We start from the raw sequence: 24,571 nt of genomic DNA, 5'->3' as shown, positions 1-24,571 counted from the left end.
CTGTACGATATGAGGGCCCAGGACACAACATCCGGCCTGGAAGCTGGGTCCTAGTGAGAGCATATAAACGGTCCTCTTGCCTCACGCCTCGCTAACGGGGACCATTTCAGGTTTTGTTGGTCACCCAAACAGCAGTGCGGGTGGCTGGAAAGAAGAACTGGATACATGCGACGCATGTCAAGAAACTTCCTCAACCGACGTTGCACGTTACAGAAGAAACAGAACCCCTCGCTAACGCTGCAATCGATAATCCTGGAGCAGCAAATAGCACTGTGAGTGAATCGGAGAATCTCTCTGAGCCCGTGGGGCTTGGGGAACCGTCCATTTTGTCTCCACACTCCTTGGAAAAGTCATTTCCAGAAACCATTGCTTCGAATTCTGCAACTTCTGTTGCCTCCGATACTTTGTTTCCCTCAGGGAGTGACGTTACCTTATTTCCGGATCAAACAGTACCGGGAACCACCAGATATAATCTTCGACGGAGAAAATAGACCTACAGCACGGTTCGACTGTGCATTTGAAAGAAGGAAAGAATCGTCAAGGGCTTGCCTTTTTGCCCAAATTTGAGAAAAGGGGGTTCTAACGGCTAGGGTTGGGGAAGGACTAAGAAGCCGCGCGACCGGGGGGTCGCCAGCAATGAACATTGGGGTTTCCATCCGAAGACTGCGATGCCTGCCACCGCTACTGCCCGTATTGGACTTGTAAATAAGGGGGTGACCAACTTGAACAATGTGCCTGGGCCCCGAAAACATATTGCTATGTTTTGATGTTAATCTTTGGGATTTCTATAGTAAATGCTTTAGGATTCTGGTACGTTGAGGAGATTTATCCTCTAGAGCCTCTTTTACCAACTGAAATTGCACCTACTGTTTTCACTCCTTTTGTACACCTGCATACTCTGTCACCTAGGGACTCTCAGCATAGACAGAAGTATCACAATAATATTATGATGTTAATTATGAATTCAACACATGCCATTTTTAACAAAACCAATTGTTGGGTCTGTTCACATTTACCGCAACATGGGGATAAGGGGCTAGGTTGGTATATTCATCCCTTACCTTTGACGACTGCTTGTTATGCCTCTCGCAGAGCACTGTTCTTTGCCCGATGGAATGATAGCATCTCGGGGAACTTCGATGGAACTAATTTGAATGATTTTGAGAAACGTGTTCTGACTCCCCTGGGATGCTCGCTTTTCGCAAATAGGAGCAAACCCAACGTTGCTTCTATTAGGCCTTCTGATAGACTATCTCGTCCTTTCCAATCTTTAGTTTCCTTTAAAATGGCTCCAATAGGCAATAAGGATGCCGTGCCTCCTTCTTACTCTGTTAACCATAGCCCCGATTCAGTTTCTTTCTGCATACAGAGGAATGGTACCCGGTCAATGGGAGATTTTAAAGGCTGTGCCAACGTTGCAAATTTGACTGGGGAAGACAGACCTTTGTATGTGGGCGAACCGGTCCATTTTGTTTGCGGTAATGTAGCATTTCCATGGTTACCCAGGAATTGGCAGGGATCCTGTTACCTGGGGTATACATAGCAAGTACTTTGGAAGTTTCAAAGGCTCGTCCACGACGGGACGAGAATGGTGATACCCCCGCACAAGTGATGGGAGATATAGCGAAATCAGTTGTGCCATTTTGGGGGCAGATAGCAAATTCTGAAGACATCAGGAGACGAGCGAGAGTACTGGAGAAAACCATCAACCGGACCACAGATATACTCTATAACATGACATTAGAGCAGAAAGCGATAAGATTAGTAACACTCCAGAACCGGATGGCATTAGATGTCATTCTGGCTGAACGTGGTGGAGTATGTAAATTAGTGGGGTCCGCTTGCTGTGTTTTTGTACCAGACTCCTCCCCAACCATTTTTAAAGCAATTCAGAATCTGCACATCCTTAGCTCTGAAGTGCATGTTCCCGAGGGGAACTGGAATCTTAGTGCTTGGTTTTGGGATTTCTTGCGATCTTGGGGTTGGAAGGTACTCTCAGTCTTGTTGATCATTTTGGGAGTTCTGCTATTCCTTTGTTGTTGTATCCAATGTCTGCCTAGTATATGTTTGATGCTAGGGGGATGTTGTGCTCAGGCGATAGGTACGATAGGACACAAAGTATATGCCCCGGATAAAACTTCCAAGCAGTATGTGTTAAGAGATTTTAGTGAACGACCTGATGGCCATAGATATCTCTAACAGCGATTCAGGGTGTATGGACGATGACGTATGGAGTTACTTGCAAGGAGATCAGAAGTAGTCTTAGCACTTGGCATAGGCCAAAAGGAGGGTTTGTCAAACTGGATATTAAATTATGCCTCCTAGTGTAAACGATTGTATGTATATTGGCCTACACCAAGTCGCATAAAAACTGTACACGAATAACACTCTACGGCAAGTTCTTAACCTTAGCAATTGATGCAAGTCGCCACCTTGAATCAAACCGCCATTTTAGGTTCTCTTGCTGTTTAAAAGTCACCCTGAACATCAAAATGGTGGACGATGCCATTTCGAACAGAATCTGGTCGGCATGACCGCCGTACAACTAATGTATAACTTGCCTGCAGGCCACTTGTTAGGGTCGTGAACTGAGACCTTGTCCTTCTGTTGACCTGCATGTAAATGGATTACCTGTATCAACAGAACTGATCTATGCACATACAAATGAATAAATTAGAGTTGACCTGAAAGAGACCCTAGACCTGTTGCACATTCATGGAATGGTTAACCGATGAAGGGGTTGGACAACAGGCTGGAGAAATATATAAAAGCCTGAATGTCCCAATGTACAGTCTCTCACTGAATACATCGAACCCCGTTGAAGTTCGTTGTGTTGCACTGAGGGCCGATAGTTATCTGACCTGTCATTTGACTTTGTTATTGCTTGACCTTAAAATAAAGTACTTTGTATGTTTCTTTGTAACCGGTGTTTGGTGTGTTTCCTTTGGGTTCCCCGGCCTCATATTATTTTCCTCTTTTCACAGGTTGTAGTATATGTATTACTTGAAGATGTGGGTTTTCAGTTGGGTGGGATGGGTATACGACACTCGCTCTATATCACATACACTGCATAGATTTGATTGCTCTCCACATCTTTATCAGCCACACCAACGCTAAGCTTGCTGCCCTCCAAATCAACAGACATGGGAAATACAGACACCAAGTGACTACTCAAGCTCCTGACGTGGAATGTTAATGGACCAGGCTCTAGTATAAAGAGGAGGCTGGTCCTACAACTCCTCAACCGATATTCCTCCAATATTGTTCTTCTCACTGAGACTCACATAGCAGGCTCTGAATGTACTCTCTTCAGCAGGTCAAACTACAAAACAGCAATAAACGCAGGGTTCTCCTTGGGATCTAAAGGGGGGGATCTAAACACCAATTGAAAATGGTCCCCTTTTCTGTTCTAATGCAGTACCAGTTCTACACTAGGGTAGATGTGAGATACTCCCGTCTTGAACCACCTAATGAGAGGAGGAGGAGACCTCGATCTTGTTCTCCAGACCAGTTTCAATTGGTGTTGCTGTTTCTGGTGTGAAGTGTAAACAACAGCATGAAAAGGGAATCAGATGGTGAATCCAGAGTCTTAGCGGCTTACATTTGAAGACCTCTTTGTTAAGGAGTCGTGTAGAGGGGAAGAATTGTTTTTTACACCTCAGGGTATCTGATGCTTTGAGTGAACCCTTCTATCTGCTGATAAGTGAAGAGCAAAAATTGGTTTTGCTATCAAGTTTGAAGACCTTTACTTCTTCTGACTACTGGCTCAGTTATAGGGATATGTTGTTGAGGAATGAGAAAGATCTGCCTGAAGCACAAGACTAACTTCTGCCCCTGAAGAACGTCCACTTACCTGCAACATCTAGGACAGAAACTTATATAAGTAGGGCTTGTTCAACACAATGGGGAATAAGCTTAATTAAGTTGCCATTGGTGTTATTGTGATCAAGTATCTGGTGACTTTGATTTTGTGAGGTGGAATAATTTTATTGTGTATATTACTATGTGATGTGTATATGTTTTTTAATGTTTGTATTACTTGTGCTGAAAAGAGAAAAATGAATTAAAAATGATATTTTTTGATAACATTGTTATTGAGTGTACAGAACATAGAATACAGCTTATATTTGCTAAATGGCTGTTTGTTGATGTCACTATCTGAGGGTACAATAATTGTTTGATATAGAAGATTGTTTCTGTTCCTTCCTTTGGTTTAAATATATAGAATATATCCTCACTTGGTAGGAGGGAATATCACCTTAATGTGGGGTAACCCCTGAATGTTAATATCCATTGTCACCTTATACCAGGCCATCTCCTCATTTGCATCACAGGAAATTTCCAGTCTTCTGCCAAAATGAGTGGCAGGCATATGGTCTCTCGAACCTGAAGATTGGATCGAGGCATTGATGTCCGCGAGGGTGATTGCGATATCATACAAACTTCGACTAGTGCAACTCAAAATCTTGCAGAGTGTAATATCCACACACCCGGATTTTTAAATGGGGACGTATTTATTTATTGGGTATTTATAATGCACGTATACAACAAATGGTGTTTGAAGGAGCAACAAGACAAAAAGGTAGGGTGTGGGGGGTTCAGGGATGCAGAAAAACAAAAACGGTCCTACTAGGCCTTATGTCATTCGGATTGTGCAAGTGCAGTAACAAGAAGTGCAGGGGAGTGGGAGAGGTGGGGGAAGGCGTCAGTCAGAGCAGAACACGCTAATGCTAAGGAGGGAAAGGAAGTGCAGACGGTGTGGGGAGCGTGCAAGTGCTGAGGGGTTCGTGGGGGGGGGGGGAGAGGGCTCCTGGGCTAGGCGAGTGATATGGGGAGGGCCAGGTGGGCGAGTGCCCGGGGAATGCAGATAGTGAAGGTCCACATGCTAAGTGCAAGGACGGGGCTGGATAGGCTCAGTAGGAGTGCAGGCCCTGACATGTTAGTAGGGGAAGTGCAGGAAGGGGGTGGGGGGGTATCAGGGTAGACCAAAGTACTGGGGAAGACGGGGTGAGGAGGGCCTGGAGCCCTGTATGAATCAAAAGGAAACCAGGCAGCCAGTCAAAATGCACCAGAGAGGGACATTAGCAGGGGAGGGGGAGAGGGAGGGATGAAGAGGAGGGTCTTGTAAAGCTTCCGGAACTTAAGGAGATCGGCCTAAGCTTGAGAGGCGCAGGGTAGCCATTCCAGAGGAAGGCTCCTGCGGAAGAGAGATCAACCCCCCCCCCACTCTGCTTGGAAAAGCATCTGATCTGCAGAGATGGAGCTAGAAGAGGGAAGGGTCCTAGCAAGGAGGTATTTAGGGAGAGAGAGTCGAATATAGCAGGGTCACAGGCTTCAAAAAGCCTTGTGGATGATACAGAGGGTCATGAACCTGACACTCGCAACAACCGGGAGCCAGTGGAGAGATTTTAGGGCTTGAGATGCTGCCCCTGGGCTTGAAGCCAAGGATAAATCTTGCAATCCTATTCTGGATTAGATGAAGGGATGATTAAGGCAGATTGAGTAAGAGGCTGTTACAGTAGTCCAGCCTAGAGAGGACCAGAGCTCTGGAGACAATGGGTTTCTGGGGGAAGGTGAGGAAAGGGCGAATGCTGAGGAGGTGTAGCTGAAAGTGGGCCTTCTTGGCAAGGCCTGCGATGTGAGGAGAAAAGGAGAGAGAGGAGTCAAAGATGACACCAAGGTTTCTTGCCTCACAAGAGGGTGAGGGGATCCATGGAGGGCGTCCAGAGAATAGGAGGGAAGGAGGGAGATGGGGTCCCAATGAGAAGGATCTCAGTCTTACTGCCATTAAGGCAGAGATCGTTAGCAGCACACTATACCTGAATAGTCAGATAGTCATGAATGAGAGAGGAAGAAGAGGCAGTGGAGGGAAGCTTGAAGGAGAGCTGCATGCTGTCTGCACTGGAATTGAGGAAAGCAGGCAGAGATTAAATGGGCTAGAGGGTCAGGGTAGATGGTGAAGAGCCACGGTGAGAGGTAGAGCCCTGAGGGACGCCGCAAGAAGTGTGTGTGATGGGGAGAGAACAGGGCCCAGTTGAACCTGGGATGGTCGGTCAGAGGGGAAGGTGGTCAAACAGTCCAGTGCCAGGTCTGTGATGCCAAGGGTATACCTGAGCCGATTAATAAGGGTGTCATGAATGACCGTATCAAAGGCAGAGGAAAGGTCAAGAAGGAAGAGAATGGAAGGAGAGTTGGAATCAAGATTTGAGAGCAAGTCTTCATGGGTGTTCAGGAGTTCAGTTTCCGTGCCTCTGGTAGCTCTAAAGCCAGACTGGTGGAGACAACCAACAGATTCAGTGTGGTGGATCAGCTGTGGGATGACCAGCTTCTCCAAGAGTTTACACAGGAAGGGGGTAATGAAGATAAGGCTGTAGTTAGCCAGGCAGGAGGGGTCGGCAGAAGGCTATTTGAGGAGAGGGTGCACAAGGGAGGGCTTGAGGGGTAGTGGAAAGGACCCGTGGCAGAGGAGTGATCGTAGAAATCAGCCAAGGCTGGAGCAAGGGAGGCAATGTTGTTCTCGATAGTCCTGGAGGAGCAAGAGAACACCTGTTTGGAGGAGACTTTCATAGAGAGAACTTGTCTAGAGACCTCCTTTGGTGGTATGGGTGAGAAAGAGGAGGGTAGGAGGGAAGGGGAGAGGGCGCCAAGAGAGGCCTGAAAACGGGTGATGGAGAAGGGAGAGGTGTAGAGGAGAGGGAGGACAGAATGTCCTGAGCTTTGGTTATGAAGTGAGAGGCCAGTGCAGTGTAGAGGGTCAAGGATGGAAGAGAAGTGGAGACTGTGGTATGATTGGCGAGTCCTTACAGATTTTGAACAGGTCAGCCATGTTGTTAGTGGCCCTAGAGATGCAGGCTTGGATATAGGCCTTCTTCGAGTGGATGAAGTCTATTACCATTGGATCTGACGGCATGCCAGTCTGTCAGAGGATGTGCACAAAGCCTGCTACTTCCGCTCAGCAACTTTGCACTTGCGTTTCAGAGAGGCTGGGTCGGAATTATACCAGGTGTTGCGCTTGGAGGCAGGCTTCATACGGATCCTCATGACAGGGGCAAGGATGTCCAGTGTGTTGGAGATGGAGAGGTGAAGGTTAGCAAGGGCTGTGTCAGTGTGAGAGTCAGTGGCTGGCGTGGAAGTGGGAATGAAAGTGGCGGCAAAAGCAGCAACTGACTTGCTTCATCGGTTGAATGATGGCAAAGGAGACTGGCAGTGTGGGAAGACGCTTAGCCAGGGGAGCCAGGTGAGCGGACAGGAGAGCATGGTCAGACCAGGACAGAGTTGTAGTGAGAGTTGAGATGGGGATGTCTGCTGAGATGGGAGCATCCAATGTGTGTCTGACTGAGTGCATCAGAGGGAAGGATGGTGAGGGAAAGAGTCACAGAGGCTGCAGAACAATCCAAAGTTGGCATCAGGGGAGTCCCAGTATATATGGAAGTCTCCAAGAAAGAGAAGGTTGGAGGTGAGTTCGGACCACTCCGAAAGGAAGAGGGGGAGCGGACCAGGGGTCCCGTTGATAGTGCAAGAGTCAGCAAGAGGATTGGAGAGACACCAAGCCTATAGACTAGTCATTGGAAGGAAGAGTAGGTCTGAATGGGTATGCTAGTAGCAGGAACCCATTCAGGGAAACTCAAGGCCACTCCACGCGCAGAGCGGTTCGGCCTGGGCTTGGAGAGGATCTTGTAGTCCTCAGGGAGAAGTGGGTCAGAATTAGTAACAGCTGGCAGTAAACCACCTCTCGGTGAGAGCAAGGAGGTCAAGGTCGAGGTCTTGGAGGTGGCAGATGTCAGAGGAGTGTTTAACGGCAGAGTGCGAGTTGAGGGTAGTTAAGTGGAGATGGTTGCCACCTTTGAAGGTCTTCCGAAGAGGAGTACAGGAATGTGGTACTCCCATCGGTGGTGGCAAAGGGGCCAGAGGGGTGACACAAGGAGGAGTGGCAGGAGAAGGGAGGAGGTTGAGAGACGGAAGACGCCCATCAAGAAGGAGGAAGTTGGGCTGAGAGCCCTGTACCATGACAGTGCCATTCTGGTAGACATTAATGATGCCCCTAGGGGATGGGAAGTATGCCAAGAGTACTTGCCATCGGGTTCCACCACTAATGGGTGGAGAAAGGGGTAAGGACCGAGACCATATGGGTAACCCAAAGCCCCGGAGACAGAACGACAAAGATGTCAATGACAGTCTGCCTGGAAGAAGCGTGGACCTAGGAATCAGTGATGGGCAGGCCTGGATTGGAGACCAGGAGATCTTTCTTGAACTTTTTCCTTCCAAACTTCGAAAGAGAGATAATATAGGTGATAGAGTAGCAGTTAGAGTAGATGGGGGAGATGGAAAGCTCCATGGAGGGAGAAAGCAGAGATATGGAAGGGCAGAGAAAGAGGGAGATGGAGAAACTGCACAAGTAACTCACCAGGCGGCCTAACAGCAAGACCGGCACAGACGAATCAGGTGCGCGAAAGAGGAAGTTCAGACCAGTGAAGAGAATCCTGTGGACAGGCAGAGGACAAGCTCAGCAAAGAGGCTAAGAGATTTTGCTCACTTGAACATTTTATCATCTGAAAATCCACCTCGTCTATGCTGCCGGAGGGGGGGGTGGGGGGAGGACCGCGGGGGGGGGGCAACCTTTTTCCACATTTTATGGAACTGACTGCAGATCACTAGGTTCTGGGGGAAATGCCTAGATAAATTGGCGACCACTATGGGAACCGAGGTGCAGCAAAAAACCAGCGTTGTTACGGCTTGTTTTGGGACAACATCATTTACCCACTATGAAAAGTTGGTCCTGTCCACAGCACTCTGCCTTATGAAACACAATATCACAGGCAAATGGGGTGTACCAGAACGCCCCTCATAATTAATGGGTGTCAGATATTGATGTATGTATATCTCTCGAAAAAAAGATTTACGCCACTCGAGGGTGCCCCGACAAGGGGGAGAAAATCTGGGGAAAATGGAAGGCAGCAAACTGACTACTATACGTTAGACTATGCTTGAAGAGCTGCTTCAAAGGAAGGGTGTGGGAGGGCTTGATAAATCTATTTGTGGCATGGCAATGTCCTGGTTTTCCTTGTCCTGATATACTATACCAAATCATGGTTTGTTTCTTGGCTTTAAAATCAATCAAAAGTTAAATAAAAATAATCTAAAATAATTTTTACTAAAATAGACGAGAACAGCTTCTACCTTGGAATGCCAAAACGGCCCACTAAAAAACTCCAACGCATCCAAAATACTGCAGCAAGGATACCCCTGAGACTAAACAGAAGAGACCACATCACACCAGCCCTGAGAAGCCTACACTGCATTAACTACAAAGCCCTCTGCATCGCCCACAAATGACTACATGGACCAGGCGATTAATTCCTCCAAGCCAAGATCAATCGCCACCAACCAGGAAGAAACCCAAGATCAAGCGACGACCTCCAAATCAAAACCACCTATGTCAAACTCCTCCTTAATCTCAAACACACAGTTCACTGCAAAAACACTAGAGGCTTAGATATACCAGCTGCTACAGGAGCACGTCAGAAGCAATAACCTCCTCCACAAGAGGAACCAAATCCACACTTTGTTCTATATGGGACCCCCTACAATACAACGCAGAGGTCCGCTTATCTAATCCACTAATCCTACTGCACATCTCTGCCACTCTATATTAATCGCCCATGAGTATTGTGTTAAAATTATTAAAGGACGTCGGACAAAAGGATCTTTATGATGGATCACTTCATTCTTTACTGACAAGTCCCTGCCAACACATCTGAAGTATCCCCAAAGATCCAGCCTACCACGTCCCCTATTTAAACATCCATATAACCCTGTTCCTAGAACTCAGCGACAATGTAGGCCTCACGTGCTTCAACTAAGCTGATCATACTCAGAACAACATGTTCACAAACAACCCTCTGTCAAACGCACCAGATCTTATCACATAGCTCACATACATGGACTCCTAGATGACGACAAATAGACAAACTTAACCCAACGAAAACTGAGTTTAGGATTTGCATCACTGCTCTACAGATTCCCAAACCGATCCAATGGCCTGAAGAGATTGGATCTTTACCTGCGTCTTCAACAACCGTCAGAAACTTCAGAGTCTTGATGGACAGAGACTTTACTCTCGAACCACAGGTGAAAGTCATGATAAGGAACTATTTCATTCAACAACCAACAATCTGGAGCAACATACCTTACTTGATCATCATGCAGAGAACCATGGAAGCAATCACTTTAATAATCAAGTCTAGACTGCACAAACATCCTATACCTAGGGTTACCCCATTACCTACTAAACAGGATACAAAAAAGAAAAATGCAGTAGTTATATATTTCTTACAAGAGATTGAAAACACAAATACCGCCCCTGCACTTCAAACAGTTCACTGGTTTCCAATCAACCAGAAAATTCAGTAAAAAACTGTGTGCATTGCAGAACATGCCTTCAATGGCAGTGGGCAAGAATCGACCACATGGAAAATCATTCACTACAAACCAAAGAGAACACTTTGATCCAGCAATGCAACCGTAGCAAGAGCACAAGCCCTCAAACAAACCCCAGAGGATATTCCTTCTCCTTCCTCTCCTCCAAAACGGTGGAACTCAAAATCCAAATAACTGCAGAAAGAGGACTCCCACCAGACACTCAGCAAATCCATGAAAGCCTGGCTGTTCAACTAACTTCAGCAAGAGAACAGCACAATGTCCTCCGCCCACAGACACCCACAACTCCACACACCACATTAGCCAAGGACTATGGAAGACCATCTGGGTCAGTCTCCTCCCCACCTCCAAATAGAAGCCGACAGATTATTGCACAAACAATCAATGGGCCAGAAAACAAGACACCAGCAAAGTAGCACAGGAGTTAGGACTCATTTACTTCAGTCTCACTTCACACTTAAAACCAAACTGAAATTGCAATCAACAAGAAAATTAACCACTTCTACAACACTAGCTCAACAGTCCTGAACCAAAAGGATCCCCTTGCCTACCCATCGACTCCAACCCATGCATATTGCAGCAGTTGCAGACAAAGTGATCTAGGGTACATCTCAAGTGGACGCTAGATCTGCAGCATGCTATGTAAACTCCCTGCTCCTGAGAGGTGGCTCTTGCTTGCTGTGTGATGCCACAAGCAGTAGAATTGCTTTAGTCTGCTGGTCATCAAATTCGTATTTCAATCCCTGTTGTCTCGATACATGATGGCAGAAAAACTGCACAGTACAAAAATAGGCTCTGCGAGAACGGTACAAGAATAGACTTGGTAAAATGCACACAAAACCATTTAGTGCACAGTACACAAAATTAATGTTTGTGGAAAAGTAAATGTACAGACTTGAAAACATCAGAATCATCTTGACTTTTCATGCAAGATTGCTGAATTATCACCCACAACTAAGTGACAGGAAAGTGTTAGGAAACCCTTAACTTATTCTGGATAAAGATTCTGGAAGCAGGAGGAAAACCGCTGTATAATATTTGCGTGCCTGCTCTGCCACTCCCCCAAACACAGAGGATGCACGATAACGTGCTGCTGAGAACGGAGAGCACCTCCTTTTATTGCCATCTCCCCAGAGAAGCAGAATATCTGCCCGTTTTACTTCATAATATGAGGCAAGTACTACAAACAAACGCACAGGGAGAATTGTGTTATCTGAACTGAAGTGAGCCTATTAGGTTAAAACTAAATATTGTATGTAATTACTGGGCACAAAAAGTATTAGTTTCAACAAAAACAAGGTTCTTAAAATAAAAACCAATTTTTACACATCCCTATAATGTGTGCCAGTGGACTTGGAGAACTACATTTTTTTTACTGCTTGAAAAATCATTTTACTCCCAAGCTCCAACAATTTGGAGTAAAATACTCCCAGCTCAAGATCTTGTCTGTAGAGCTTGTTAACACTGGTACTCACTGTCTGTGCGGTTGTGACGACTGTTGTGCTCACAGGAACCTGTCGCATCGTTGTGGTGCCAGGGACAAATGTAATAGGGGTGCCACCCACTCCAGAGGACACAGCAATAGTTTTTGACATGGAGGTGCTGACAGCTGGCAGTGTCACAGTAGGTGTGTGTAATGAGCTGGCCAAACTTACAGCATTAGGCACCTGCTTGGCAGAAACTGTAAAGGTCTGTAAGGGCTTTGGTGGCATAAGTCCTTGCACAATCCTAATTGTGGTCGCGGGTTTGGAGTCTGTGGTTGTGATGGTGCCGAGGGCTTTGCCTTTTTGCTCCGCCAGTGTGGTCCCCAAGGCAGGCATCAATCTGTACGCGGAGCCCAGAGATTCAGAAATCTTCAGGTCTGATGTCACTTTTACTGTAGTTGAGCCCACAGGGCTGCTTGCAATAGATGTTGCCATGATGGTTTTGATGGGTGAATCTGTGGACTGCACAGAGGTGGATGGCATGTGCAAGTTGGTTGAGAGTCCTTTGTTGCCAGCACTCCCTGCTGCCGTGAAGAGGTCCTGAGAGAGTTTCACAGTGGTAACCTGGGACTTGGCCAAGGTAGCCATCATGTCCGGGGTGATGCGCAGGACCGTCTGCCCCTTAGCGTCTGTGGTGATGGAGGATGGAGGCAAGCGCAGGACATCCTTGCCCTGTATTCGAAAGTTGGTTGTAGTTAGTGGGAGGCTGGATGTAGCCTGGGGTTTCATGCCAAGCTGCCCGGTGATGGAAACCTGAAAAAGAACACAAAAAGTGCAAATGTAAACAGGGCAACAAGAGAAGTCTCAATTTTATGTAGGACATCTGTCGATTTCCAGTTAGCATAAGCTTTCTCTGTTATAGTTCTATACTTTCAATTATGCCCACACTCACTCCACCTCAGTTTCAGAAGAGGGCTAGTGACTAGGTTTCCCACCTTGGAGCCTGGGGACAAAGGCCATTGCGCTCTTCTGGTGCTACCACTACCATGTTGTCATCAAAATGCATGTGGTAAAGTAATGTTTACGTATTTACATCACACATTGACTGTAGTGTACTAACCAACATAAAAATGTTTTACAGCCCACTCGCATCCTGACCTCTGTATTTCGGGCTACATACACCTGCACAGAGTTTGGCATTCTCCCGAGACAGTACATTTTCTCTGCAAAGCACTTTGGTGCTTTGTCAACAGTTCTGTGCTGTATCAAAAAGTGTCATGCATGCTGGTCGCTACACTCGTAGGACAGCGAGACCGTTCTACTCCAAATGGAGGCTATTCGATACGTTACCGGGAAAACGACGTTTACACTTTTCACGTCGCTAACTTCACGTGACTTTTGCTTCGTCACGTGAACTACGGTATTACGTATTTAAGCAGCGTAGAAACTTCACTCGCTGCTTCTGATCGTCTCTATTGGCGTTGTGTAGCTGAACCTCTGATCTACTTCCTGGCATAATCCTACAGCTACTTTTGGGCCTTCGATAGCGTGTGTTCCGCCACACGCTGATTCCTGGAGCTATCCCTTCGCGTGAAAATCCACACGCGCTCTTTGTCTTCACACGCGGCTGGCCAAGGCTGCGTGAATCCTGCTCGCGTGTAAAATCCACACGCGCTCTTTGTCTTCAAGTGCGGCTGGCCAAGGCTGCGTGAATCCTGCCCGCGTGTAGAATCCACACGCGCTCTTCGTCTTCAAGTGCGGCTGGCCAAGGCTGCGCGAATCCTGCCCGCGTGTAAATCCACACGCGCACGTTGTCTTCACACGCGGCTGGCCCAGGCTGCGCGAATCCTGCCCGCGTGTAAAATCCACACGCGCTCTTCGTCTTCAAGTGCGGCTGGCCAAGGCTGCGCGAATCCTGCCCGCGTGTAAATCCACACGCGCACGTTGTCTTCACACGCGGCTGGCCAAGGCTGCGTGAATCCTGCCCGCGTGTAGAATCCACACGCGCTCTTCGTCTTCAAGTGCGGCTGGCCAAGGCTGCGCGAATCCTGCCCGCGTGTAAATCCACACGCGCACGTTGTCTTCACACGCGGCTGGCCCAGGCTGCGCGAATCCTGCCCGCGTGTAAATCCACACGCGCACGTTGTCTTCATACGCTATTTTCTTCTAACTCCTGCATCTGTGGAATTAACGGAAGGATTGATCCCTAAAGTGGGAAGGAAGCCTTTCAAGGATCATTGGAAGTGACTTTGAACTGAACTTTGGACGCTATCCTGTGGTGAATTCAACCCGTATCTAGCGTGAGCCTCGTTCCGTTCGGGATAAGTCTCCCTTACTAATTTTCCCTTCCCTGTCGTTTTGTTCTTCATTTCAAATCCATCAAGAGACTTCTGGATTGTTCTACCCAGAGATACAGGTCAGTGTGATCATTCCTGTCATTATCTAATTCATCATACTCAGGTTGGAGCAGTTATTCATGATACTTTAATTTGTCCTAGGCTGGATTACTATACCTTACCCACGCCCTTTCCAGTGATCCATCGCTCTGCCTGTTTTATCAGCCAGAGGGTTGTATCATTTGGAAGGTCTTTGTTGACTTCACGACTATCAAGTCGGGTGAACAGGGATCCGGAAGACCCTACCTCCTGTATCCTTTTGAGTATTGTATCCTTTTCAGTTGATACTTTGGTACATTTCTGACAAAAAGGCACACAACATTTTTCTTTGCGGCTTCTGTTTTGCCAGAGCTCAGACTACTTTTTCTCAAAAAGGAGCATTTTTAAAACGTAGTGGTTTTTTAACATATTCCTTCACTACCTCTGATCACCTGGGCCCCTACTGACCACTCCAACTCTCCCTCTCCCTCTCCTTCTCCAGTTTCTTTTCTGCATCTTCCCATCTTTATCCACTACCCCCTGGGAATTGTTCAGTGCTTTGTTGCTTTTGAGCTAGGCTCACAATATTGAAATCTTGTTTAACAAATATTACAGTCGTTTCTACAGATGTGATGCTGTTCACTTTGCAACCTGACATTTAGAGGTCTGTAGATGTAGGCAATTACTACTTACAAAAGATCACAACTTGTACTCATTATATGCAAATTTGGTGTGCGCACTGGGTTTTCTAGATTAGAACGTGGTCATGGACTATTTCCAATTTTTAAAACCAATTGGTTTAGTTATTTTAGTACAAACTAGCACAACAGACTGTTGCATATAATTCATGCATCAAAATAATCTACAGCTTGCATTTGCAGCACATGAAGACCAGCTTCATTCTTCTGTCATCCGATTTGCTGAACATCCTCCCATTGTTTTGAGCCTTGGCTCGAAGTTCGAACTTTATATTTTGCAATCAATTTCCATCATAGTCACTTATGGCACGTTCTCCTGAAAGGGTCTTTCTGAGGGCAATGTAGGAAAAAACATTTCATGTTGTGTTAGGTTATCAGGATTTATAGAGTGCACTATAACCCAGAGGCATCATGGCGCTAGGTAACATCGGTAAGACAAGGAGAAAAGATTAGAACAGAAGCGTCTTCAGGAGACACCGGAACTCCAGATGATTAGAGATTTTCCTAAGTGAAGAAGGCAGAACATTCTAGAGTTTGGCTGCTGCCACAGAGAAGGCCCTGGCTAAACGAGAGGCGGGGACGGATACAAAACAGGCAGCTAAAGACCGAACAGAGCAACTAGGCAGATAGTGCACACATTTGTTCTCTAGATAAAAGGCCCGAGGCACCAGGCAAAGAGATTTAAATTCAATTTGCTTCGCCACCGGAAGCCAGAGGAGGGCACAAAATACCGGCGTGATAGGGTTTCCATAGAGAACATTCCTATCCACCCGAGCAGCAAGTTTCTGGAACAGATGTAATCGATGGAGCAGGCCCATGGGCTGCGCAAGGTATAGAGCATTGCAATAGTCAATGCGGCTCAGCACGAGGGCCACGACAACTGGAGTGCGGACGTGAAAAGAAAGCATGTTCCTAATCTTACAATGGTAATGTCCGGCTCTGCAGACAGCAGCAACCTGGGCATTCATTCATGGAGAGTGGATATGGAAAAATAATAACTCAGATTTCTGGCAGAAGTGACTAGTGAAGGAAGAACACCCAGTGATGTAGGCCAGAAAGCAGAGTTCCACCGTGAGGGAGAAGGGGGTTGTGGTGTGGGGGGAGGGAGGGAGGCGGGGGCACCAACCACAAGGACTTCCGTCTTGTCGCCATTACGTTTCAGCCAATTCTGGCTCATCCAACTTCCGACGGCCGCCAAGCATTGGCGAAGGCGCAATAACAACGCAGCCTGATCAAGATCGAGGCAGACGAGGATCTGGGTGGCACAGGCGTAGCAGCGGCACGGAAGAACGTTGCTTTTACAGTTCTCAACAAGCAGTGTACATGGAAAATATCATCTATGGACTCTGGTTTAAGCATTTCCACATTCTGCCCATTGATGAGGAATGAGAGTGCTCGCTCTTCCTTGCATATCACCTTTCAGACTGTGGTCAGAAAGTGTATTTGTTTTGCCATAGATGCCACCTTACTGTTACTGAGATTTGGGTTCCACCACTATTTGCAACACTTGCCTAATATTGCTATTTCAGGCCACAGGTGAATGCAAGTGTGGGCGGCTTCTCGTAGGGCCTAGCGTATCAAATGGGTGTTGGACTTTCACATGCATTGGTTTTGATGGTCCCGGAACATCTCCCGCTCATGACGGCACTTTCCATGACCACATAGAGGACTGACTAGACAGCAGGAAGTGGCCTTTAAAAAAGGTATCCAGTCATTACATCGAATACAAAGCATCGACAGACCATACCATTGAAAAAAATGCATCGGAAATAAAAACATTGAATGCATTTTTTTCAATGGTAAAGGGTTTAGTTTAGTAAAAATGTGTTTTAATGATTTAAAAAGGGGGGCTAAGGGAGAAAGCCCCCATTAAAAAAATAAAATATGCATTCAATGTTTGTTTTTGGATGCTTTGTCAATGATATGGTTGTCGATGGTTTGGCTGTCGATGCAATGACTAGGAACCACCTTTAAAATTACCATGGAGTGTGTTTCTCTCTATTACTAATGCATCCAAGTACTGCTATTGTCAGTGCACTACTCCATGGGTCTATTTGTGCTGCACACTCTCACAAGGCTCAGAGTGCCTTGGGATGGATCAGTCTTTGCATTCACGCATGCAAATCCAGACTAAGCCTTGTTCTTGCGTCGTCCTGGCAGTCAGAGGGCCTTGAGCGGGTTCAGGTTTTGCGTGCATGTATGTAATGTCCAGGCTAAGCCTTGGCTCTTGTGTCATGGCAGTCAAGTCAGGGTTCAACCTTGTAAGTAACAGTGACTGACGTTATCTTAACCTGACCTCTGAACTCTCACCTGTTTCAGAACATTCTGCCCTGTGATGTTCCGGAGAATGGTGGCACCTGGAGAGCTAGTGGCTGGTTTGGTTGTGCTGGGCACAGTACTGAGTCCGGTTACAGTGATGGTTCCCGGACCAATCAGTGAAGATGCTGTTCGCTGTACCTGCAGCGTGCTCGGTACACCTTGCGCCTGGGGTTTCAACGGTACAGTAACCATAGTCTAGAAGAAAAGAAAAAGACATCAACAAATAAGAATTCGTAGAAGAGAAAAACACTGGCAAACCAGCTTGCCCTATTTGCAGTTTCCCACTTCTGTTTGACAACCCCCCCGCCACCATAATTCACAATGGATTGTTTGACCCTGGACTAATTGGTGGTATTGAGGACTCCCATGCTATTTGCTTTGGGGACAGTGGTCAGACCTTACAGCTGCCAGAGTAGGGGGGCTCTGTTTGCAACCTTTTTGCTGTAGCATTACTACCTCCCTCTGTGGAGTAATGTATGTGCAACACAGGAAGGCAGGGGTAGCCCAACAATCTTTGTACCTTGCATCATGTCTTTGCACTGCTTGGTAGCTATTTGAACACAGTGGTGGTGGGCCAAGTCTCAAGTTTTTATGTCCTGCCTTTTGCTATCCTGTCTTTGGGGCTTCTTCCTTGTTGGGAGGGTTTTCCTAAGGCACAATTCCCAGGGACCTATAACATCGAACTTACTTTGTTCACAGGATTTCTTTTTGAGTATTGTATTTGTATTTATTGATTTATTAAGCGCCTTACGCCAAAGCGCTGTACAATTGAACAACATAATACATAAACAATATAACATTTGAAGAAAATACATTATGAATCATTCAACAAAAACAGTGAAAAGAGCAATTAACCGAGGGGGAATAGGTAGGGGAGAGGGAGGGATGGGAGTGGAGTGGTGAAGAATGGTAGGAGGAGGGCAGGGGGAGGGTGAAGGGGAGAGGTAGAAGAGGGGGGAGGTAATTATGGAAAAGAAGGAGGGGGGAATCAGGAGGGGGGGAGAGCTTCAGGGAGGGGAATGGAGGAGGAGAGATTTAAGGGAAGTGCGGAATGAGGTGGGGGGGGCGGATAGCAAGAGGGAGGGAGTTCCAATGTAGAGGTGCTAGGAGTTGGAAGGAGCGGAATCGGGAGGAGGCACAAGGGGAGGGAGGTACAGTGAGAAGGAAATGGTCAGCGGACCACAGGGACGGGAGGGAGAATAGAAGGAGAGAAGGGAGGAGAGATAAGGGGGAGCGAAGCCATGGAGAGATTTGAGGACAAGGCAGAGAAATTGAAATTTAAACTAGGAGTGAAAAGGAAGCCAGCCAAGGGAAGTGAGAGAGGAAGAGATGGAGTCACGAGTGGTAAGTAGATAGAGGGTACGGACAGCAGAGTGGTAGATAGATTTAAGAGGGGCAAGATGAGAAGTAGGAAGTCCAAAGAGTAGGGAGGAGCAGTAGAAGAGGCGGGAGAAGATGAGGGAGGAGATTAAGAGTTTAGCTACGGTGGCAGAACAGCTAAGGCCAACTCTCATGGTGGCCAGAAAGTATAGCAAACACTTAGGCACACAAAAAAAGAACTTTCAGAGAACGGATTCTTAGAAAAATATAATCTTTATAAATTTAGGGCAAACGGGAAAGAATCACTATAGCTGCAGGTAAGCAAAAAGTTGTAAGATAAATGCTTAAACTAAACAACAGTTAAGTCTCTAAAACATCAGTTCTTGGCAATTCTGGACAGCATTTGGCAGAGGATGGAGAGAAAATCTTTTAAAAGGCGAGTAAAGATTTTCCTGCCTTTTCAGCGAGTGAAAGGCATTGCAATGGAAATCAACGGGACAAAGGCTTGGAGAAAAGACTGTTCTTTGCAGAAAGTGCCAACAGTTGCAGCTCTAATGTCCCCATCTCATTGAAGGATGGCGTCCCTTGGATCCAAAGACAAGGATCAAGATGGAGCAGAGCCCAGACCCCCAGATGAGGATCAAGATGAAGGGGCAGCGCCTTGACCATGTCAGAGGGATGAAAGATAAATCCCAGAGTTCAGGCGCCAGTCCCAGAACCTCCTAAAGCTTCAGTGACAGTGCATCAGTGAAGAGGGGAACAGCAGACTCCAGGGAGGACGTGTTCAACGTTCTCAGCCACGGATCTGTAACAGCAGCACAGGAAGTTAGGGGTCAGGTCTTCAGAACTGCAGTTGGTGCTCACTGGTTATTTCTAGTTAATACGACGTCTGACTCAGGAGCAGCATTCCAATGATAGGAAAGAGTTAGGAGGCCCCAAGCAAAAGGATTATCAAAGATCTGTCCTCAAGACCACACAAGAGAGGAACCAGCAACCTCATACTCCGGGTCCCAGGTTTGGTAATGGGTTGGGCAAAAGAAGGCAGCATAAGCCCCTGGAGCAGGTGGGGGAGATGCAACAGGGTGTTAGGCAAAGTTTGTATGCAGTACCCTCTGGGAACACTACAAACTAGGACTACAGGTATAGGCAACCCAACCTTTGGTATATGCTTGTACTACACAGTTTTGGTAGCGTGTTGACCAGCCAGGCTTATCTCAAGAGGGGAAATGTGAGCTGTAGTGGAGTTACACAAAGATTCACAGTTACAGGTATTCAAATAAACTCACTCAAGGTTTATAGCATAAACAATTATACATTTTTCAGTCAGTTATAAAGCCTTCAGAAGGGAGCAATAGAATAGTAACACACAAATAGGGATGTAACGGTATTACGGTATACCGTTAAAGATACCATGAACCAATTAATTGAACAATAATAACCGTCACATTGTTTATACCGGTATACCGTTCATACCGTTAAGTATGCTTTTCAATCTGATTTGGAAAGGCTGCAGTAAGCAAGTGCTGCGCAGTCTTGGCCTTGCACTGTTGGATGTGCCGTCTGCCAAGTAGTTTCAGTTTGAGCAATTTTTAATGCCATTCCATAAACCACACTTGCCTGACACAAAATCAATATGTTAGCAATAGGAAGAATAAATACAGTGCCAAGGAGGAAAGGGGTTTGCTTTTTTTTTTTTATTGACATTTTTTTTAAAGCGCTCACACAGTCCGCAGGCATCGCGACGCGGTTAAAGAAATTGTTTTTGTTAATTTAGTTGTGTAATTGTCTTAGTTGCGTATTTATAACACGGTTAAACACCCAGAGGTTTCTAAGCGCGGACCCGGGGGATCGAACCTGTGTTGCTGCTCGTGTCGTTTTGCTTCCAAGGCGCACACGTTGCCGCTGAGCTATCCTCCCGGGACTTTGGATTGGTGGCTTTGGGGTTTATATATTTATAATGGATAATGTTTTCTAAACATATGACAATGGGAGATTTCCCTGGTTCTATCATTGAATTTACATATAATAAGTCACACTGCAAAATTTACTCATCTCTGTAGGTATTCCCTGCTGCCATACCAAAGGGTAACATGTCCGTGATTACTGAACACCTTTTGGTCCGGAAGTAAACTACAGGCTGTAACATAAAGAGAGTGCGTGTGCATGCGCACAAGCATATACTACCATCAGACTCCATTGATCTGTGGCATGCAGGTTATCAAGATGGCAACATATTCATCTTCACCAGTAGCCAGTGGGGGAGCTAAAAGCCTAAATGACCACTTAAGAAAAGCTATTCAGTTTGCTTTGCCAGTCGCAGCAGGGCCCCCCCCCCCTCCTCTTCTCCACACGTGTTTGCGTTTGGTGGAAGCAAGGGGTGGCATTTCAGTGGAAAGTATGTTGAAAAGCCCAATTCTGCCCTGAGTGCCTGGTTTTGTTTGTGATGAATAATCTGACAATTTATGACATTTTAGAAAATATTTGTTAAGATAACTCCAGCTGCTATACCGTGATAACCATGATATACCGTCATTTGGCAAGAAGGTTATTGTACCGTCATAAAACTAATACAGTGACACCCCTACACACAAATATACTTCAATACTGTACACTCTTAGTTTTTGAATCAGACAAGACCCTTTTAGGATGGCCCACAGACAGAACCTACACCCACAGGTGACTTCAATGACAAGGGTGCTGGGGACATTCATATCTTACTGTTGGCATTCAGAATACTCTTAAAAGTTGGTAAAAGGCAAAGGTTATTAGAACAACAAGAGACCACAAATATTCTTAAGCAGGACAGACACTTTTAGATTCTCTTAGAAAAGTCATACAATTCAATAGGCTAGGCCAAAATCAATGGGAAAAAGTCTTGGATAGGATGAAGCATTTCTGGTAAGTAAATGGAAAGGTATTTGCACAAGTTCTTAGGAGTCTTTGATGAAAAGAATTATCAAATGTAGGGCCACAAGTTGATTAGACTTGTGGAAGTTACAAGCACTTCTACAGTAAGAGGTAAGTTCTCTTAAAGACTTGTTTTACAGTACCTTAGTAAAGAAGAAAATATGCAGCTGATGACTTCTGTTCCTGTGCAGCTCTGCAGATCCCACCATTCCTGGGCCTCGGTCATGGGGAAAAGAGGGAGGACATAGAGGGACTCCTGCAATGCACTGTCAAGACCCGCAACCAGCAAACTTCACTTGCAGTGGCTGTTTCGCGTTTCAGTTCCTTGCGTCTACCGCAAATAGCAACAATGCGATTCCTGGCTGTCAAGATGGACTGTCCTTGCTTCTGTGGTCCCGCACTTTACTGAGGGGGCTCAGGCTTGGTCAGTCCTGCTTCCTGGGAGTCCGGAGGATCTTCCAAAAGCTTTAGGCCAGTTTAAAAGCAACACACAATCTGGTGTTCCTCTCCCTGGCTATACGGTTTCCAGCAGCAACTCTGTGGAAATTCAACCAGCTCTGAGATGGATGTCCAGGTGTCTTACTTTGGAGTTGATTGGTCCCACCAACTCAAAAGGGAGAAGTTGTCCTTGCAGGGGCTTCTCTGTCGATGTGAACTTGGCGTTTCGGCACTGCAGCAGGGCTTCACCGGGCAAACCAACAATCCAGGAGTTGCAGCAGACGTTCTCTTTAAGCTCTTCTTCGGTTCCTTCGTCCAGCGGTCAACTCTGCCTTCCAAGCCAAAAGACTTGCCTTTTATTCAGTTCTCTCCCATTCATTCCAGCCTAGCTGTCACTCACCAAGTGGGGTGGCTGTCCTTGCCGGACCGTCTGCCAGCCAAACACCACAGAGTGCATTTGGGTCTCCTAGGAGACTAAGCACAGGGAGTTCTGGGCACCTCCCTCACTTCCTGCCTACCCCAGACACTCTGGAGCCAGAGGCGGGTTTCACTCCTGAATCCCACCAACGGCAAAATGCACAGGGACCAAACCTGGTTTGGCGGGCAGAGAAAATCTCTAGAAGAACCTTTCTGTTAGGCAGAGTTTGTATGCAGTACCCTTGGGGACCACTACACACAACTAAGACTAAAGGTGTAAGCAAAACCAACCTTTAGTATAACTCTGTACTACACAGTTTTTGTTAGCAGAGCTGAGCAGCCAGGCTTATCTCAAGAGGGAATGTGAGCTGTAATGAGGTTACACAGAGGTCTACAACCACAGGTGTCCAAATAAACTCTTACACTCAAGGTTTATTGGTTAAACACTTATTAATTTATTCAACAGTCGGTTATAACGCATTAACTAGAAGGAGGCAGTTAAATATCATACACAAATATACTACAGTACTAGTTTCGGAGGCAGACTACTTTAATAGAGGAGAAAAATGCCATTCAGAATACTTTGAAGTAGGAGCAAAAAGGCATAGGTTTTTTAGAACATGAATGGTTACAAGTTATTCTTAGACAGTGCAAATATTTAGAGTTCACTAGAAGAGTCATAGGGGATACTAAGTAACCCCTCCAGCACTATTGTGAGATAGGGTGTGCTGGGTCTAGGAATTTAAAAAGACTAGTAAACAGTAAACAGGCTGGGAAACAGTTTATAAGTAAACAATGTACCTAGCACACATTTTTAAGGTTATGTTCTTAATTTAGTTGCAAAAATAAGTAGGATGTTTGGTGTAAAGGTAAGGTTTTTCAAGGTGCGGGGGGGGGGGGGGGGGGGGGGAGTGCTCAGCCTTGCTATCTAGGCTGGGAAATAGAACTAAAGAGAATGGATTTCCAAAGTAGGAAACCTGTGTCCCCTGCACACCATCAATGAGGCCTAGGCCCAAGTGTAATTTGAGTGTTTATTTATAATTGCCAGTACTTTCATTTTAAGTTTCTTGGTCCCCCCTGGGGGGTAGGGGGGAGAGCGGGTGTCTCCATGACACTTAAAGCTAAAGTCACAGCAATTATAATTGCCGGTACTTTAGTTTCACTGCCAGCCCGCCAATATGTTTTACGTTTTCTGCGCTCCCCCCAGGAAACTAAAAGTGAAAGTCACAGCAACTATGAATACTACGACGCACACAGTGAAATATTCATAATTGCGATACTTTCGTTTTAAGTTTCCATGGGAGCCCAGGAAAATTCAAACGAAAGTACCGGCAATTTTGTTTTTATTATTTTGGTTGGCTAAAACAAGTTAACATTTCAAAACATATTAATAAGAACTTTTTACAAATCACAGTGAGTTAAAATTAATAAAAAAATTATTTTCTTCCCATTAAAACAGATTTCATTAAACATTGATCACATTATTCATAATTCAATAATTTTGTACATTTGTTATTTCATTTTCACTCACATATTTGTACTATTCAAAACATTGTCTCCAATCTATGTCTATTTGAGTAGACACAGGTTTATCCCGTTTTCAAGATTCAAATGATTTTGTCAGGTCAGAATCATCTCTAGAAACTGTATTGTCGCTATTCTGACTGTTATTTTCCAGGTGGAGAATATCTCACGCCAGATGTCATCATGAGTTTTCAGAATGCATAAATTAAATATAAATTTGGAGAAGTAAACCTTCCTTTGTGATGAGACAGACTTACATTCGACTAAGATGTTGTAGAGTTTCTCTTTTGTCTGTACAAAATCAACAGTAACTTCTCAGTGTTAATGAGTTGTCTTCTTGCCAAAATGTCATTAGTGGGCCATAGATTGAGACGAAATCTTAACATTTTAGCTCCGAGTTGATGTGACGGACATTTAACGAGATAATCTGCCATAGTACGACATTTCTTACAAATAAATAAACAAAGTTCTGTCAAAATCAGCCAACAAGAGACGTTTCTCTTGATGATGATGCCAATCGAGATGGGAAAGCTTAAACTTGGCTTTCATTGGATTTCTCAGAAGTAGCTCAACTGTGATGCCTGCTTCTTCGAGAGCATCGAGTGTGCAGTTTCTCCATTTTGTTGGAAATGTGTGGGTAGACACCAATAAGTGCTTGGCTAAGACAGTTAGACTATTACCTGCTGATAGACCCCTCAGACATTTTCTCAAC

The 24,571-nt window shown here is 45.8% G+C and overlaps 1 protein-coding gene across 2 annotated transcripts in view; it reads right to left on the bottom strand.

Annotated features, from left to right (window-relative positions):
* Positions 1-24,571, bottom strand: part of NFRKB (nuclear factor related to kappaB binding protein) — a 423,246-nt gene that overhangs the window by 32,386 nt on the left and 366,289 nt on the right. For both annotated transcript variants that reach the window (XM_069614148.1, XM_069614149.1), the window contains exons 23-24: positions 17,245-17,448; positions 11,913-12,674 (exon numbers count right to left, since the gene is read on the bottom strand). In XM_069614148.1, the coding sequence (XP_069470249.1) occupies positions 11,913-12,674; positions 17,245-17,448 (966 nt within the window). The remainder of the gene's footprint in view (positions 1-11,912; positions 12,675-17,244; positions 17,449-24,571) is intronic.

This window comes from Ambystoma mexicanum, chromosome 9, assembly GCF_040938575.1.
Source record: "Ambystoma mexicanum isolate Mex_15411 chromosome 9, UKY_AmexF1_1, whole genome shotgun sequence".
NCBI lineage: Eukaryota > Metazoa > Chordata > Amphibia > Caudata > Ambystomatidae > Ambystoma > Ambystoma mexicanum.
Note: the sequence above shows the minus strand (reverse complement) of the source record. Positions and strands in the feature narration are given on the sequence as shown.